The sequence below is a fragment of the Cyclopterus lumpus genome, chromosome 6, assembly GCF_009769545.1.
Source record: "Cyclopterus lumpus isolate fCycLum1 chromosome 6, fCycLum1.pri, whole genome shotgun sequence".
Lineage (NCBI taxonomy): Eukaryota > Metazoa > Chordata > Actinopteri > Perciformes > Cyclopteridae > Cyclopterus > Cyclopterus lumpus.
This window is the reverse complement of record NC_046971.1, coordinates 825,001-844,615: the sequence shown is the minus strand read 5'-3', so window position 1 is coordinate 844,615 and position 19,615 is coordinate 825,001. Positions and strand designations below refer to the sequence as shown.

The window sequence follows — 19,615 nt, the reverse complement described above, 5'->3', positions numbered from 1 at the left end:
TTTGTGGTTGTTTGTTGTTGGGTGTTTGTGGTTGTTTGTGGGTGTTTGTGGTTGTTTGTGGTTGTTTGTGGTTGGGTGTTTGTGGTTGTTTGTGGGTGTTTGTGGGTGTTTGTGGTTGTTTGTGGGTGTTTGTGGGTGTTTGTGGGTGTTTGTGGTTGTGGTTGTTTGTGGTTGGGTGTTTGTGGGTGTTTGTGGTTGTTTGTAGGTGTTTGTGGTTGTTTGTGGTTAGGTGTTTGTGGTTGTTTGTGGGTGTTTGTGGTTGTTTGTGGGTGTTTGTGGGTGTTTGTGGTTGTTTGTGGTTGTTTGTTGTTGGGTGTTTGTGGTTGTTTGTGGGTGTTTGTGGGTGTTTGTGGTTGTTTGTGGTTGTTTGTGGGTGTTTGTGGGTGTTTGTGGTTGTTTGTGGGTGTTTGTGGTTGTTTGTGGGTGTTTGTGGGTGTTTGTGGGTGTTTGTGGTTGTGGTTGTTTGTGGTTGGGTGTTTGTGGTTGTTTGTGGTTGTTTGTGGGTGTTTGTGGGTGTTTGTGGTTGTGGTTGTTTGTGGTTGTTTGTGGGTGTTTGTGGTTGTTTGTGGTTGTTTGTGGGTGTTTGTGGGTGTTTGTGGGTGTTTGTGGGTGTTTGTGGTTGTGGTTGTTTGTGGTTGTTTGTGGGTGTTTGTGGTTGTTTGTGGTTGTTTGTGGGTGTTTGTGGGTGTTTGTGGGTGTTTGTGGTTGGGTGTTTGTGGTTGGGTGTTTGTGGTTGTTTGTGGTTGTTTGTGGGTGTTTGTGGGTGTTTGTGGTTGTGGTTGTTTGTGGTTGTTTGTGGGTGTTTGTGGTTGTTTGTGATTGTTTGTGGTTGTTTGTGGGTGTTTGTTGTTTGGTGTTTGTGGGTGTTTGTGGTTGTTTGTGGTTGTTTGTGGTTGTTTGTGGGTGTTTGTGGTTGTTTGTGGGTGTTTGTTGTTGGGTGTTTGTGTTTGTTGTTGGGTGTTTGTGGGTGTTTGTTGTTGTTGTTGGGTGTTTGTGTTTGTGTTTGTGGTTGTTGTTGGGTGTTTGTGGGTGTTTGTTGTTGGGTGTTTGTGTTTGTTCTTGGGTGTTTGTGGGTGTTTGTTGTTGGGTGTTTGTTGTTGGTTGTTTGTGGGTGTTTGTAGTTGTTTGTTGTTGGATGTTTGTGGGTGTTTGTTGTTGGGTGTTTGTTGTTGGTTGTTTGTGGGTGTTTGTAGTTGTTTGTTGTTGGATGTTTGTGGGTGTTTGTTGTTGGGTGTTTATAGTTGTTTGTGGGTGTTTGTAGTTGTTTGTTGATGGTTGTTTGTAGGTGTTTGTGGGTGTTTGTGGTTGTTTGTGGGTGTTTGTGGTTGTGGTTGTTTGTGGTTGTTTGTGGTTGTTTGTGGGTGTTTGTGGGTGTTTGTGGGTGTTTGTGGTTGTTTGTGGTTGTTTGTGGGTGTTTGTGGTTGTTTGTGGGTGTTTGTGGTTGTTTGTGGTTGTTTGTGGGTGTTTGTGGTTGTTTGTGGGTGTTTGTGGGTGTTTGTGGGTGTTTGTGGTTGTGGTTGTTTGTGGGTGTTTGTGGTTGTGGTTGTTTGTGGTTGTTTGTGGGTGTTTGTGGTTGTTTGTGGGTGTTTGTGGGTGTTTGTGGGTGTTTGTGGGTGTTTGTGGGTGTTTGTGGGTGTTTGTGGTTGTGGGTGTTTGTGGTTGTTTGTGGTTGTTTGTGGGTGTTTGTGGTTGTGGTTGTTTGTGGGTGTTTGTGGTTGTGGTTGTTTGTGGTTGTTTGTGGGTGTTTGTGGTTGTTTGTGGGTGTTTGTGGGTGTTTGTGGGTGTTTGTGGTTGTGGTTGTTTGTGGGTGTTTGTGGTTGTGGTTGTTTGTGGTTGTTTGTGGGTGTTTGTGGTTGTTTGTGGGTGTTTGTGGGTGTTTGTGGGTGTTTGTGGGTGTTTGTGGGTGTTTGTGGGTGTTTGTGGTTGTGGGTGTTTGTGGTTGTTTGTGGTTGTTTGTGGGTGTTTGTGGTTGTGGTTGTTTGTGGGTGTTTGTGGTTGTGGTTGTTTGTGGTTGTTTGTGGGTGTTTGTGGTTGTTTGTGGGTGTTTGTGGGTGTTTGTGGGTGTTTGTGGTTGTGGGTGTTTGTGGTTGTTTGTGGTTGTTTGTGGGTGTTTGTGGGTGTTTGTGGGTGTTTGTGGGTGTTTGTGGTTGTGGTTGTTTGTGGTTGTTTGTGGTTGTTTGTGGTTGTTTGTGGTTGTTTGTGGTTGTTTGTGGGTGTTTGTGGTTGTTTGTGGTTGTTTGTGGGTGTTTGTGGTTGTTTGTGGGTGTTTGTGGGTGTTTGTGGGTGTTTGTGGTTGTGGTTGTTTGTGGTTGGGTGTTTGTGGTTGTTTGTGGTTGTTTGTGGTTGTTTGTGGGTGTTTGTGGGTGTTTGTGGGTGTTTGTGGTTGTGGTTGTTTGTGGTTGTTTGTGGGTGTTTGTGGTTGTTTGTGATTGTTTGTGGTTGTTTGTGGGTGTTTGTTGTTTGGTGTTTGTGGGTGTTTGTGGGTGTTTGTGGTTGTTTGTGGTTGTTTGTGGTTGTTTGTGGGTGTTTGTGGTTGTTTGTGGGTGTTTGTTGTTGGGTGTTTGTGTTTGTTGTTGGGTGTTTGTGTTTGTGGTTGTTGTTGGGTGTTTGTGGGTGTTTGTTGTTGGGTGTTTGTGTTTGTTGTTGGGTGTTTGTGGGTGTTTGTTGTTGGGTGTTTGTTGTTGGTTGTTTGTGGGTGTTTGTAGTTGTTTGTTGTTGGATGTTTGTGGGTGTTTGTTGTTGGGTGTTTGTTGTTGGTTGTTTGTGGGTGTTTGTAGTTGTTTGTTGTTGGATGTTTGTGGGTGTTTGTTGTTGGGTGTTTATAGTTGTTTGTGGGTGTTTGTAGTTGTTTGTTGTTGGCTGTTTGTTGTTGGTTGTTTGTGGGTGTTTGTAGTTGTTTGTTGTTGGATGTTTGTGGGTGTTTGTTGTTGGGTGTTTGTTGTTGGTTGTTTGTGGGTGTTTGTAGTTGTTTGTTGTTGGATGTTTGTGGGTGTTTGTTGTTGGGTGTTTATAGTTGTTTGTGGGTGTTTGTAGTTGTTTGTTGTTGGCTGTTTGTTGTTGGTTGTTTGTAGGTGTTTGTGGGTGTTTGTGGGCGTAACCTGTGGTTGTTGTGTCTAGGCCACCCTGCAGGTCGGCGGTCACGGCGAGCGGCTCCATCAGTGTAAAGAAGTGACCCTCACCACCTACAAGTCCATCCCCATGCAGGTGGACGGAGAGCCCTGCAAGCTGGCGCCCTCCATTATCCACATCAACCTGAGGAACCAGGCCGACATGGTGCAGAAGACCAAGAGGAGGGTCTCAATGCCCCATCTCAACAGGTAACCTCACAGCCTCACAGCCTCCAACGAGGGAACACTAACACACACTGTAAGTACTCCAGTGTGTGTGTGTGTGTGTGTGTGTGTGTGTGTGTGTGTGTGTGTGTGTGTGTGTGTGTGTGTGTGTGTGTGCGTGTGTGCGTGCGTGTAGTCAGCAGCCGCTTCCTGAGAAGCTCCAGATCAGGGTGAACCGGGTCAGCATGGCGGCATATGAGGCTCTGCACTACGACAAGGACCAGCTGAAGGAGGCCTGTGAGTCAGTGACAAGTTAAACATCAGCTGATTACTGATCTCCCCTGACCTTGATGTCCTCCCCTCTGACCTTGACGTGTCCTCCCCTCTGACCTTGACGTGTGTCCCCCCTCTGACCTTGACGTGTCCTCCCCTCTGACCTTGATGTGTCCTCCCCTCTGACCTTGATGTCCTCCCCTCTGACCTTGACGTGTGTCCCCCCTCTGACCTTGACGTGTCCTCCCCTCTGACCTTGATGTGTCCTCCCCTCTGACCTTGATGTCCTCCCCTCTGACCTTGACGTGTGTCCCCCCTCTGACCTTGACGTGTCCTCCCCTCTGACCTTGATGTGTCCTCCCCTCTGACCTTGATGTGTCCTCCCCTCTGACCTTGACGTGTGTCCCCCCTCTGACCTTGACGTGTCCTCCCATCTGACCTTGATGTGTCCCCCCCTGACCTTGACGTCCCCCCCTCTGACCTTGACGTGTCCCCCCCTGACCTTGACGTGTCCTCCCCTCTGACCTTGACGTGTCCTCCCCTCTGACCTTGACGTGTCCTCCCCTCTGACCTTGACGTGTCCCCCCCCTGACCTTGACGTGTCCTCCCCTCTGACCTTGACGTGTCCCCCCCTGACCTTGACGTGTCCTCCCCCCTGACCTTGACGTGTCCTCCCCTCTGACCTTGACGTGTCCCCCCCCCTGACCTTGACGTGTCCTCCCCTCTGACCTTGACGTGTCCTCCCCTCTGACCTTGACGTGTCCCCCCCTGACCTTGACGTGTCCTCCCCTCTGACCTTGACGTGTCCCCCCCCTGACCTTGACGTGTCCTCCCCTCTGACCTTGACGTGTCCCCCCCTAACCTTGACGTGTCCTCCCCTCTGACCTTGATGTGTCCCCCCTGACCTTGATGTGTCCCCCTCTCACCTTGATGTCCTCCCCTCTGACCTTGACGTGTCCTCCCCTCTGACCTTGATGTCCTCCCCTCTGACCTTGACGTGTCCTCCCCTCTGACCTTGATGTCCTCCCCTCTGACCTTGACGTGTCCTCCCCTCTGACCTTGACGTGTCCCCCCCCTGACCTTGACGTGTCCTCCCCTCTGACCTTGACGTGTCCCCCCCTGACCTTGAGGTGTCCTCCCCTCTGACCTTGACGTGTCCCCCCCTGACCTTGACGTGTCCTCCCCTCTGACCTTGACGTGTCCCCCCCCTGACCTTGACGTGTCCTCCCCTCTGACCTTGACGTGTCCCCCCCTGACCTTGACGTGTCCTCCCCTCTGACCTTGACGTGTCCCCCCCTGACCTTGATGTGTCCTCCCCTCTGACCTTGACGTGTCCTCCCCTCTGACCTTGACGTGTCCCCCCCTGACCTTGACGTGTCCTCCCCTCTGACCTTGATGTGTCCCCCCCTGACCTTGACGTGTCCTCCCCTCTGACCTTGACGTGTCCTCCCCTCTGACCTTGACGTGTCCCCCCCTGACCTTGACGTGTCCTCCCCTCTGACCTTGACGTGTCCCCCCCCTGACCTTGACGTGTCCTCCCCTCTGACCTTGACGTGTCCCCCCCTGACCTTGACGTGTCCTCCCCTCTGACCTTGACGTGTCCCCCCCTGACCTTGATGTGTCCTCCCCTCTGACCTTGACGTGTCCTCCCCTCTGACCTTGACGTGTCCCCCCCTGACCTTGACGTGTCCTCCCCTCTGACCTTGACGTGTCCCCCCCCCTGACCTTGACGTGTCCTCCCCTCTGACCTTGACGTGTCCTCCCCTCTGACCTTGACGTGTCCCCCCCTGACCTTGACGTGTCCTCCCCTCTGACCTTGATGTGTCCCCCCCTGACCTTGATGTGTCCTCCCCTCTGACCTTGACGTGTCCTCCCCTCTGACCTTGACGTGTCCTCCCCTCTGACCTTGACGTGTCCCCCCCTGACCTTGACGTGTCCTCCCCTCTGACCTTGATGTGTCCTCCCCTCTGACCTTGACGTGTCCTCCCCTCTGACCTTGACGTGTCCCCCCCTCTGCAGCGACTCCTCTGGGAATCATCACCGTCCCCGGAGACAGCGACCTGGAGACCTGTCGTCTGTTCATCGAGGGTCTGCATGAAGACCTGGACCAGGAACAGCAGAGACTGGATCAGGTCTTCTAGAGAGCTTCTATGGAAAATTAAAGAAGCTTTTATTTATTTTGAATTTAAATAATAAAAATAACAATAATAAATACACGTAGAATACAGACAACAGACAGATCAGTGATCTGAATTGATCTGAGGGGGTCTGAAGGAGTCTGATGGGGTCCGATGGGGTCTGAAGGAGTCTGATGGGGTCCGATGGGGTCTGAAGGAGTCTGGTAGGGTCTGAATTGATCTGAGGGGGTCTGAAGGAGTCTGATGGGGTCCGATGGGGTCTGAAGGAGTCTGGTAGGGTCTGAATTGATCTGATGGGGTCTCACTGTGAACTCAGTCCTCTAGAGTCCAAGACCAACGTGTGTCTCCCGTCTCTCTGCTCCTTCAGTGCGGTGACGTGATGAAGGGGGTCAGTCTGTCTCCACAGAAGTTGTCCATGAAGTGGTGTTTCCTGGACTGTAAGTCATACCCAACCCCCACAGAGTCTCAGAGTCCGCCCCCCCACAGAGAACCTGACTCCTGGTCTTTGTGTTTCAGGTACCACTGCAGACCGCTTCTACAGGATCGACCGGGCCCAGGTATGACAGTGGCTCAGCTCTGCTTCCTGTCGTTCTTCATGAGCTCCTCATCAGCACTACGGTTTCCTTTTTTTTCCAGGAGCACCTGAACTACGTGACAGAGATTTCTCAGGAGGAGCTCTACATCCTGGACCCGGAGCTGGTCCTTCAGGAGACGGTGGCCACCTCCCCTGGCGTGACGGACCTGGTGGACTCTGAGGAGCACCAGGACCGGGACCGGCAGAGACAGTTTGTCTTCCCCTCCTCCCCGCCGAGGTGAGAGACATGTATCTTTGATTTATATGTTAAAGTCTGTCTCTCTACCTGTCTGTCTCTCTACCTGTCTGTCTGCCTCCATACATATATACATATACATTCATACATATATATTCATACATATATACATATACCTTCATACATATACCTTCATACATATATACATATACCTTCATACATATACCTTCATACATATGTACATATACCTTCACACATATATACATATACCTTCATACATATATACATATACCTTCATACATATACCTTCATACATATATACATATACCTTCATACATATAAACATAAACATTCATACATACATACATATACCTTCATACATATACCTTCATACATATATACATATACCTTCATACATATATACATAAACATTCATACATACATACATATACCTTCATACATATACATTCATACATATATACATATACCTTCATACATATACCTTCATACATATATACATATACCTTCATACATATAAACATAAACATTCATACATACATACATATACCTTCATACATATACCTTCATACATATATACATATACCTTCATACATATATACATAAACATTCATACATACATACATATACCTTCATACATATACATTCATACATATATACATATACCTTCATACATATACCTTCATACATATATACATATACCTTCATACATATGTACATATACATTCATACATATATATTCATACATATATACATATACCTTTATACATATATACATATACCTACATACATATACCTTCATACATATAAACATATACCTTCATACATATACCTTCATACATATATACATATACCTTTATACATATATACATATACCTACATACATATATACATATACCTTCATACATATATACATATACCTTCATACATATACCTTCATACATATACCTTCATACATATATACATATACCTTCATACATATATACATAAACATTCATACATATATACATATACCTTCATACATATACCTTCATACATATACCTTCATACATATATACATATACCTTCATACATATAAACATAAACATTCATACATATATACATATACCTTCATACATATACCTTCATACATATACCTTCATACATATACCTTCATACATATATACATATACCTTCATATATATATACATATACCTTTATACATATATACATATACCTTCATACATATATACATATACCTTCATACATATACCTTCATACATATATACATATACCTTCATACATATATACATAAACATTCATACATATATACATACACCTTCATACATATACCTTCATACATATACCTTCATACATATATACATATACCTTCATACATATATACATAAACATTCATACATATATACATATACCTTCATACATATACCTTCATACATATACCTTCATACATATATACATATACCTTCATACATATAAACATAAACATTCATACATATATACATATACCTTCATACATATACCTTCATACATATACCTTCATACATATATACATATACCTTCATACATATAAACATAAACATTCATACATATATACATATACCTTCATACATATAAACATAAACATTCATACATATGTACATATACCTTCATACATATATACATATACCTTCATACATATATACATATACCTTCATACATATAAACATAAACATTCATACAAATATACAAATACCTTCATACATATATACATATACCTTCATACATATACCTTCATACATATAAACATAAACATTCATACATATATACATATACCTTCATACATATATACATATACCTTCATACATATATACATTTACCTTCATACATATATACATATACCTTCATACATATATACATATACCTTCATACATTTACCTTCATACATATAAACATAAACATTCATACATATATACATATACCTTCATACATATATACATATACCTTCATACATATACCTTCATACATATATACATATACCTTCATACATATACCTTCATACATATATACATATACCTTCATACATATACCTTCATACATATATACATATACCTTCATACATATACCTTCATACATATATACATATACCTTCATACATATATACATATACCTTCATACATATACCTTCATACATATAAACATAAACATTCATACATATATACATATACCTTCATACATATATACATATACCTTCATACATATATACATTTACCTTCATACATATATACATATACCTTCATACATATATACATATACCTTCATACATATACCTTCATACATTTACCTTCATACATATAAACATAAACATTCATACATATATACATATACCTTCATACATATACCTTCATACATATACCTTCATACATATATACATATACCTTCATACATATATACATATACCTTCATACATATATACATATACCTTCATACATATACCTTCATACATTTACCTTCATACATATAAACATAAACATTCATACATATATACATATACCTTCATACATATACCTTCATACATATACCTTCATACATATATACATATACCTTCATACATATATACATATACCTTCATACATATACCTTCATACATATATACATATACCTTCATACATATACCTTCATACATATATACATATACCTTCATACATATACCTTCATACATATATACATATACCTTCATACATATACCTTCATACATATACCTTCATACATACATATGTACATATACCTTCATACATATACATTCATACATATGTACATATACCTTCATACATATATACATATACCTTCATACATTTACCTTCATACATATATACATATACCTTCATACATATACCTTCATACATATGTACATATACCTTCATACATATATACATATACCTTCATACATATATACATATACCTTCATACATATATACATATACCTTCATACATATACCTTCATACATATGTACATATACCTTCATACATATATACATATACCTTCATACATATATACATAAACATTCATACATATATACATATACCTTCATACATATATACATATACCTTCATACATATACCTTCATACATACATATGTACATATACCTTCATACATATACATTCATACATATATACATATACCTTCATACATATATACATATACCTTCATACATATACCTTCATACATACATATGTACATATACCTTCATACATATACATTCATACATATGTACATATACCTTCATACATATACCTTCATACATATGTACATATACCTTCATACATATACATTCATACATATGTACATATACCTTCATACATATACCTTCATACATATGTACATATACCTTCATACATATACATTCATACATATGTACATATACCTTCATACATATACCTTCATACATATGTACATATACCTTCATACATATACCTTCATACATACTGTATGTACATATACCTTCATACGTATACCTTCATACATACTGTATGTACATATACCTTCATACATACTGTATGTACATATACCTTCATACGTATACCTTCATACATACTGTATGTACATATACCTTGTGTTGTGATGACATCATCGGTGTGTGTGATCTAACGTCTCTGGTCTTCCTCAGTTCTTCAACGACCTCACACGACCTTCAACAAGGTAAAGAAGTTCCTTCCACTGAATATGATATACACTACCGTGTATGTAATGAAAAGCACTGTTTTCTTCAATGAAGATAATATTACATTAATCAGAAATACACTCTCCTGCCTCTGAGGCAAATTTGTAATTTGTGATATTGGGCTATACAAAATAAACTGAATTGAATTGAACTCTATACATTGTTAATGTGGTAAATGACTAACTTCTGAACGGTAGTGTATATCAGAGTATAGTACTTATACCAGAATAGAGTAGTACTTATACCAGAATAGAGTAGTACTTATACCAGAATAAAGTAGTACTTATACCAGAATATAGTAGTACTTATACCAGAATAGAGTAGTACTTATACCAGAATATAGTAGTACTTATACCAGAATAGAGTAGTACTTATACCAGAATAGAGTAGTACTTATACCAGAATAAAGTAGTACTTATACCAGAATAGAGTAGTACTTATACCAGAATAAAGTAGTACTTATACCAGAATAGAGTAGTACTTATACCAGAATAAAGTAGTACTTATACCAGAATAGAGTAGTACTTATACCAGAATAGAGTAGTACTTATACCAGAATATATTAGTACTTATACCAGAATAGAGTAGTACTTATACCAGAATAAAGTAGTACTTATACCAGAATAAAGTAGTACTTATACCAGAATAGAGTAGTACTTATATCAGAGTATAGTACTTATACCAGAATATATTAGTACTTATACCAGAATAGAGTAGTACTTATACCAGAATATATTAGTACTTATACCAGAATAAAGTAGTACTTATACCAGAATAGAGTAGTACTTATACCAGAATAGAGTAGTACTTATACCAGTATAAAGTAGTACTTATACCAGAATAAAGTAGTACTTATACCAGAATAGAGTAGTACTTATACCAGAATAGAGTAGTTCTTATACCAGAATAAAGTAGTACTTATACCAGAATAGAGTAGTACTTATACCAGAATAGAGTAGTACTTATACCAGCATAAAGTAGTACTTATACCAGAATAAAGTAGTACTTATACCAGAATAAAGTAGTACTTATACCAGAATATATTAGTACTTATACCAGAATAGAGTAGTACTTATACCAGAATAAAGTAGTACTTATACCAGAATATATTAGTACTTATACCAGAATAGAGTAGTACTTATACCAGAATATATTAGTACTTATACCAGAATAGAGTAGTACTTATACCAGAATATATTAGTACTTATACCAGAATAGAGTAGTACTTATACCAGTATAAAGTAGTACTTATACCAGAATAGAGTAGTACTTATACCAGAATAAAGTAGTACTTATACCAGAATAGAGTAGTACTTATACCAGAATATATTAGTACTTATACCAGAATAGAGTAGTACTTATACCAGAATAGAGTAGTACTTACTTATACCAGAATAGAGTAGTACTTACCAGAATAGAGTAGTACTTATACCAGAATAGAGTAGTACTTATACCAGAATATAGTAGTACGTATACCAGAATATAGTAGTACTTATACCAGAATAAAGTAGTACTTATACCAGAATAGAGTAGTACTTATACCAGAATAAAGTAGTACTTATACCAGAATAAAGTAGTACTTATACCAGAATATAGTAGTACTTATACCAGAATAGAGTAGTACTTATACCAGAATAAAGTAGTACTTATACCAGAATAGAGTAGTACTTATACCAGAATATATTAGTACTTATACCAGAATATATTAGTACTTATACCAGAATATAGTAGTACTTATACCAGAATAGAGTAGTACTTATACCAGAATAGAGTAGTACTTATACCAGAATATATTAGTACTTATACCAGAATATAGTAGTACTTATACCAGAATATAGTAGTACTTATACCAGAATATATTAGTACTTATACCAGAATATATTAGTACTTATACCAGAATAAAGTAGTACTTATACCAGAATATATTAGTACTTATACCAGAATATAGTAGTACTTATACTAGAATAAAGTAGTACTTATACCAGAATATATTAGTACTTATACCAGAATAGAGAAGTACTTATACCAGAATAAAGTAGTACTTATACCAGAATATATTAGTACTTATACCAGAATATATTAGTACTTATACCAGAATAGAGTAGTACTTATACCAGAATATATTAGTACTTATACCAGAATAGAGTAGTACTTATACCAGAATATATTAGTACTTATACCAGAATAGAGTAGTACTTATACCAGAATAGAGTAGTACTTATATCAGAATATAGTAGTACTTATACCAGAATAGAGTAGTACTTATACCAGAATAGAGTAGTACTTATATCAGAATATAGTAGTACTTATACCAGAATAGAGTAGTACTTATACCAGAATAAAGTAGTACTTATACCAGAATATAGTAGTACTAATACCAGAATAGAGTAGTACTTATACCAGAATATATTAGTACTTATACCAGAATATAGTAGTACTTATACCATAATAGAGTAGTACTTATACCAGAATATAGTAGTACTTATACCAGAATATATTAGTACTTATACCAGAATATAGTAGTACTTATACCATAATATATTAGTACTTATACCAGAATATAGTAGTACTTATACCAGAATATAGTACTTATACCAGAATATAGTAGTACTTATACCAGAATATATTAGTACTTATACCAGAATATATTAGTACTTATACCAGAATATAGTAGTACTTATACCAGAATATAGTAGTACTTATACCAGAATATAGTAGTACTTATACCAGAATATATTAGTACTTATACCAGAATATATTAGTACTTATACCAGAATAGAGTAGTACTTATACCAGAATATAGTAGTACTTATACCAGAATATATTAGTACTTATACCAGAATATAGTAGTACTTATACCAGAATATAGTAGTACTTATACCAGAATATATTAGTACTTATACCAGAATATAGTAGTACTTATACCAGAATATATTAGTACTTATACCAGAATATAGTAGTACTTATACCAGAATAGAGTAGTACTTATACCAGAATATAGTAGTACTTATACCAGAATATATTAGTACTTATACCAGAATATATTAGTACTTATACCAGAATATATTAGTACTTATACCAGAATAGAGTAGTACTTATATCAGAGTATAGTACTTATACCAGAATATAGTAGTACTTATACCAGAATATATTAGTACTTATACCAGAATAGAGTAGTACTTATACCAGAATATAGTAGTACTTATACCAGAATATAGTAGTACTTATACCAGAATAGAGTAGTACTTATACCAGAATATATTAGTACTTACACCAGAATATATTAGTACTTATACCAGAATAGAGTAGTACTTATACCAGAATATAGTAGTACTTATACCAGAATAAAGTAGTACTTATACCAGAATAGAGTAGTACTTATATCAGAGTATAGTACTTATACCAGAATATAGTAGTACTTATACCAGAATATATTAGTACTTATACCAGAATAGAGTAGTACTTATACCAGAATATAGTAGTACTTATACCAGAATATATTAGTACTTATACCAGAATAGAGTAGTACTTATACCAGAATAAAGTAGTACTTATACCAGAATAAAGTAGTACTTATACCAGAATATAGTAGTACTTATACCAGAATATATTAGTACTTATACCAGAATAGAGTAGTACTTATACCAGAATAAAGTAGTACTTATACCAGAATAAAGTAGTACTTATACCAGAATAGAGTAGTACTTATATCAGAGTATAGTACTTATACCAGAATATAGTAGTACTTATACCAGAATATATTAGTACTTATACCAGAATAGAGTAGTACTTATACCAGAATATAGTAGTACTTATACCAGAATATAGTAGTACTTATACCAGAATATAGTAGTACTTATACCAGAATAGAGTAGTACTTATACCAGAATATATTAGTACTTATACCAGAATATATTAGTACTTATACCAGAATAGAGTAGTACTTATACCAGAATATAGTAGTACTTATACCAGAATATATTAGTACTTATACCAGAATAGAGTAGTACTTATACCAGAATAAAGTAGTACTTATACCAGAATAAAGTAGTACTTATACCAGAATAGAGTAGTACTTATATCAGAGTATAGTACTTATATCAGAGTATAGTACTTATACCAGAATATATTAGTACTTATACCAGAATAGTTGTTTACTACATTATATTTTGTTTGTTTACTACACTACTGCATTTGTTTACTAAATTTGACTGTTTGTTTACTACATTCTACTGCGTTTGTTTACTTTAAAAATATAATGAAATATAAAGACTATATATATATAACATTTTTATTCTGTTTCAGGGGGAGACGCCTAAACATCGCGCTGAGAAGGCCGACGACCAGGAACTGTCTGAATATCTGGAGAACCGCCAGATGATCCACAGAGAGGACCAGGAAACGGGGGTCTGAAGTCCTCCAAGTATTCAATTCACTTTATTTTGTTTAGCCCAATATCACAAATCACAAACTCCCCTCAGAGGGCTTTACAATCTGTACACATACGACATCCCTGACCTTTGACCTCACATCAGATCAGGAACAACTCCCCAAAAATAACCTTTGACAGGGAAAAAAGGGAAGAAACCTTCAGGAGAGCAACAGAGGAGGATCCCTCTCCCCAGATGGACAGATGAATAGATGTCATGTGACCAGATGAACACTAGATGTCATGTGACCAGATGAACAATAGATGTCATGTGACCAGATGAACAATAGATGTCATGTGACCAGATGAACAATAGATGTCATGTGACCAGATGAACACTAGATGTCATGTGACCAGATGAACAATAGATGTCATGTGACCAGATGAACAATAGATGTCATGTGACCAGATGAACACTAGATGTCATGTGACCAGATGAACAATAGATGTCATGTGACAAGATGAACACTAGATGTCATGTGACCAGATGAACACTAGATGTCATGTGACCAGATGAACACTAGATGTCATGTGACCAGATGAACACTAGATGTCATGTGACCAGATGAACACTAGATGTCATGTGACCAGATGAACACTAGATGTCATGTGACCAGATGAACAATAGATGTCATGTGACCAGATGAACAATAGATGTCATGTGACCAGATGAACACTAGATGAACAATAGATGTCATGTGACCAGATGAACACTAGATGTCATGTGACCAGATGAACACTAGATGTCATGTGACCAGATGAACACTAGATGTCATGTGACCAGATGAACACTAGATGTCATGTGACCAGATGAACACTAGATGTCATGTGACCAGATGAACAATAGATGTCATGTGACCAGATGAACACTAGATGTCATGTGACAAGATGAACACTAGATGTCATGTGACCAGATGAACACTAGATGTCATGTGACCAGATGAACACTAGATGTCATGTGACCAGATGAACACTAGATGTCATGTGACCAGATGAACAATAGATGTCATGTGACCAGATGAACACTAGATGTCATGTGACCAGATGAACACTAGATGTCATGTGACCAGATGAACACTAGATGTCATGTGACCAGATGAACAATAGATGTCATGTGACCAGATGAACAGAAATTATGAATAATGAGTAGTAGGCATGGACCACGATCCAGACCTCCACAATCCATGAAACAGAAGGAGGTAGAGAGGAGGGGGGCATCAGCAGGGCCAAGGCAGGAGGCCGGGGAAAGGAGTCATGGGGCAGGGCCCAGGACCAGCTCCAGACACAGTCAGGTCCAGAGGACCCTTTGAGGCGAGAAGGCACAAAGACTCCGGGGAAGAAGTAGAGTTAGTAATCTGCAATGAAGAGACGTGAATTCACCGTGTATCAAGACCTCCATGTCACAAGTCCTTCTATGTATTCTTCTAAGAGGCGGGAGGCGGGAGGCAGAAAGCAGGAGGCAGGAGACAGGAGGCAGGAGGCAGGAGGCAGGAGGCAGGAGGCAGAAAGCAGGAGGCAGGAGACAGGAGGCAGGAGGCAGGAGGCAGGAGGCAGGAGGCAGAAAGCAGGAGGCAGGAGACAGGAGGCAGGAGGCAGGAGGCAGGAGGCAGGAGGCAGAAAGCAGGAGGCAGGAGGCAGAAAGCAGGAGGCAGAAAGCAGGAGGCGGGAGGCAGAAAGCAGGAGGCAGGAGGCAGGAGGCAGGAGGCAGAAAGCAGGAGGCAGGAGACAGGAGGCAGGAGGCAGGAGGCAGGAGGCAGAAAGCAGGAGGCAGAAAGCAGGAGGCAGGAGGCAGAAAGCAGGAGGCAGAAAGCAGGAGGCGGGAGGCAGAAAGCAGGAGGCAGGAGGCAGGAGGCAGAAAGCAGGAGGCAGGAGGCAGAAAAGCAGGAGGCAGGAGGCAGAAAGCAGGAGGCAGAAAGCAGGAGGCGGGAGGCAGAAAGCAGGAGGCAGGAGGCAGAAAGCAGGAGGCAGGAGGCAGGAGGCAGAAAGCAGGAGGCAGGAGACAGGAGACAGGAGGCAGAAAGCAGGAGGCGGGAGGCAGAAAGCAGGAGGCAGGAGGCAGAAAGCAGGAGGCAGGAGGCAGAAAGCAGGAGGCAGGAGACAGGAGGCAGAAAGCAGGAGGCAGGAGGCAGAAAGCAGGAGGCAGGAGGCAGAAAGCAGGAAGCGGGAGGCAGGAGGCAGAAAGCAGGAGGCGGGAGGCAGAAAGCAGGAGGCAGGAGGCAGAAAGCAGGAGGCAGGAGGCAGAAAGCAGGAGGCAGGAGACAGGAGACAGGAGGCAGAAAGCAGGAGGCAGGAGGCAGAAAGCAGGAGGCAGGAGGCAGAAAGCAGGAGGCAGGAGGCAGAAAGCAGGAGGCAGGAGGCAGAAAGCAGGAGGCAGAAAGCAGGAGGCGGGAGGCAGAAAGCAGGAGGCAGGAGACAGGAGGCGGGAGGCAGAAAGCAGGAGGCAGGAGGCAGAAAGCAGGAGGCAGGAGACAGGAGGCGGGAGGCAGAAAGCAGGAGGCAGGAGGCAGAAAGCAGGAGGCAGAAAGCGGGAGGCGGGAGGCAGAAAGCGGGAGGCAGGAGGCAGGAGGCAGAAAGCAGGAGGCGGGAGGCAGAAAGCAGGAGGCGGGAGGCAGGAGGAAGGAGACGGTAAGCAGGAGGAAGGAGGCAGGAGACGGGAGGCAGGAGGAAGGAGACGGGAGGAAGGAGGAAGGAGACGGTAAGCAGGAGGCAGAAAGCAGGAGACAGGAGGCGGGAGGCAGAAGGCAGGAGGCGGGAGGCAGAAAGCGGGAGACGGGAGGCAGGAGGCAGGAGGCAGGAGGAAGGAGACAGGAGGCAGGAGGAAGGAGACAGGAGGCAGGAGGAAGGAGGCAGGAGGAAGGAGGAAGGAGACGGGAGGAAGGAGGAAGGATCTCTGGATGGAGACGCCTCCAAACTAAACGCCTGTGGACACTAAAGGGGATTCAAAGACTCTCGAGGCCACAAAGACTCTCAGATCTGCTACAAACTGCTCCTGAATGTGTCTCTGTGGGTGAACATGAGCACTCTGACCCCTGAGAACATCTTATTTTATGTTGGATATTTAACTTAGACTCAGATGAAATTAGCTATTTATGATTCTTTTGTAGAGATTTTATTTAAAAAACCACGTTTTGTTTAGAGATTAGTATTCATCTTTATTCTGTTACATAAGTGTGACGCTGAATGTCTGCAGGATGCTTTCATGGTAATGTGTTCATAGACTCGTCAGTATTCAGTCAGCTTCTGCCTCAGCGTATTAGTAATACATGTCAGGATGATCTTACTGTATAATATTATAATAACTCTTCAGTTTGGTTTTATCATTTCTGAGTGACCTGCTGCAATAAAAGCATCAGGAACAGCTTTCTGAGGGGAAAATGAAATTATTCCATTTAGAGACAAACAATAAGTGAAAATCTATCAGAAACTTTACCTGAATGAAGACCTGAAGGAGGACCTGAAAGAAGACCCGAAGGAGGACCTGAATGAAGACCTGAAGGAGGACCTGAAAGAAGACCCGAAGGAGGACCTGAATGAAGACCTGAAGGAGGACCTGAAAGAAGACCCGAAGGAGGACCTGAAAGAAGACCCGAAGGAGGACCTGAAAGAAGACCCGAAGGAGGACCTGAATGAAGACCTGAAGGAGGACCTGAAAGAAGACCCGAAGGAGGACCTGAAAGAAGACCCGAAGGAGGACCTGAAAGAAGACCCGAAGGAGGACCCTCTCAGAATGTGTCAGAATAGACTTCAGACCTTGATAATGCTTCACCGTGAAGGTCGTATGGACTCATTGAAGGACGGCGAGTTGGAGCATCGGAGAAGTTTGATCCTTCGCCGTGAATGAATAAACCAATGTAACATGCTCGAAACATAACTAAACTTAGCACACATTTAAAGTCAAAGATGTAGTTCGGTGTGGCTTTGCGAAGCAGCTCATAGAGCCTTATTAGTCTTAATCATATTCTTCCAATTCTCCCTCTTCCGCCAGAACTTTGGTCGAGCGTACAGCTCGCAGCGTTGGACTCATCTACATAAAAAATACATAAAAACGTGCGGCCTGATCAGGAATTGTGTGCTTTGACTTTTCTAAGAGATCGGCCCGGCGCTTAGCCCCAAAACCGCCCCAAAACGGCGAGAAATTGTCCCATTCACTTGAATGGGGTTTCGGAAGATAAAACGCTAATCAACGCTAATCTTTGTGCCCACACTGTGTCTCCATACATTAAGGTAGAGAAATTATTTAAAGTTTACAACGTTAACAAAAGGATGGAGCTTATTTGCCCAATTGGACATTTTTTCATAGCTAGCACAGTTTAGACAGAATCTTTCTTCGGGTTTCGGAAGATTTCAGAGTTTCAGAGTTTATAATGTGAGTGGACAGAATGTTCAGCTCTAGAGTTACAGACCAACTGGGAGGAGACACCGAAAGTCATAAGAAATAAAACGTATTTTGCCACAAGTCTCATATTTGACACTCTTTTTACACCATTTATGGATCAAAACGTAGGGAATTTTGTGCCGGTCCTCACGTGTGTCGATAGAATCCACAAAGTTTCCCACATTTATCAAGAGAACCCTCAATGAGGGAGCAAGTCCACCTCTCTGCCCCACCCGACTCCATTATAAAACAGAGCCACATTTTCTTTCTTTAAACTGTGATTAAGCCATATCTAAACCCAAAAACACATTTAAGACACGACACACACTGTGTACGTTTCACCTACATTTATGAAACTTGGTAGGCATATGTAAAACATGTCAACTGAAAAGAAAGTCTCTTGGGACCATGCTCTAAACGGTCCTGGAAGTCGGCCATTTTGATTTCTGTGTGATTTCTTTCATGCTTTAGTCTAGCCCATTCCTCCTAGGCAAATCATCGGATAGAAATCAAATCTGGGCAGTACAATCCTTAGTGATTAAAGGTTTCCAAAATCTTGTTTCGTGAAAAGGCTGTTGCCGTGGCAACGCACTCTTTGCCATGAAGGCAAAGATGTTTTTGGGGGCTAGAAATGCTCAAAA

General features: G+C 40.6%; 1 protein-coding gene across 8 annotated transcripts in view; it reads left to right on the top strand.

Moving 5' to 3' along the window:
• dgkzb (diacylglycerol kinase, zeta b) overlaps positions 1-14,697 on the top strand; it is a 49,062-nt gene extending 34,365 nt beyond the window's left edge. For 5 of the 8 annotated variants that reach the window (XM_034535641.1, XM_034535636.1, XM_034535637.1 and 2 more), the window contains 8 exons: positions 3,118-3,317; positions 3,469-3,569; positions 5,565-5,677; positions 6,051-6,120; positions 6,200-6,240; positions 6,320-6,495; positions 10,117-10,148; positions 14,476-14,697. In XM_034535641.1, the coding sequence (XP_034391532.1) occupies positions 3,118-3,317; positions 3,469-3,569; positions 5,565-5,677; positions 6,051-6,120; positions 6,200-6,240; positions 6,320-6,495; positions 10,117-10,148; positions 14,476-14,489 (747 nt within the window). In that variant the 3' untranslated portion in view covers positions 14,490-14,697. Of the gene's footprint in view, positions 1-3,117; positions 3,318-3,468; positions 3,570-5,564; positions 5,678-6,050; positions 6,121-6,199; positions 6,241-6,319; positions 6,496-10,116; positions 10,149-14,475 lie in introns of those variants that run through there. The other 3 variants (XR_004609614.1, XR_004609613.1, XM_034535640.1) reach the window with 3 other exon arrangements.
• Positions 14,698-19,615: the final 4,918 nt, after the last annotated feature.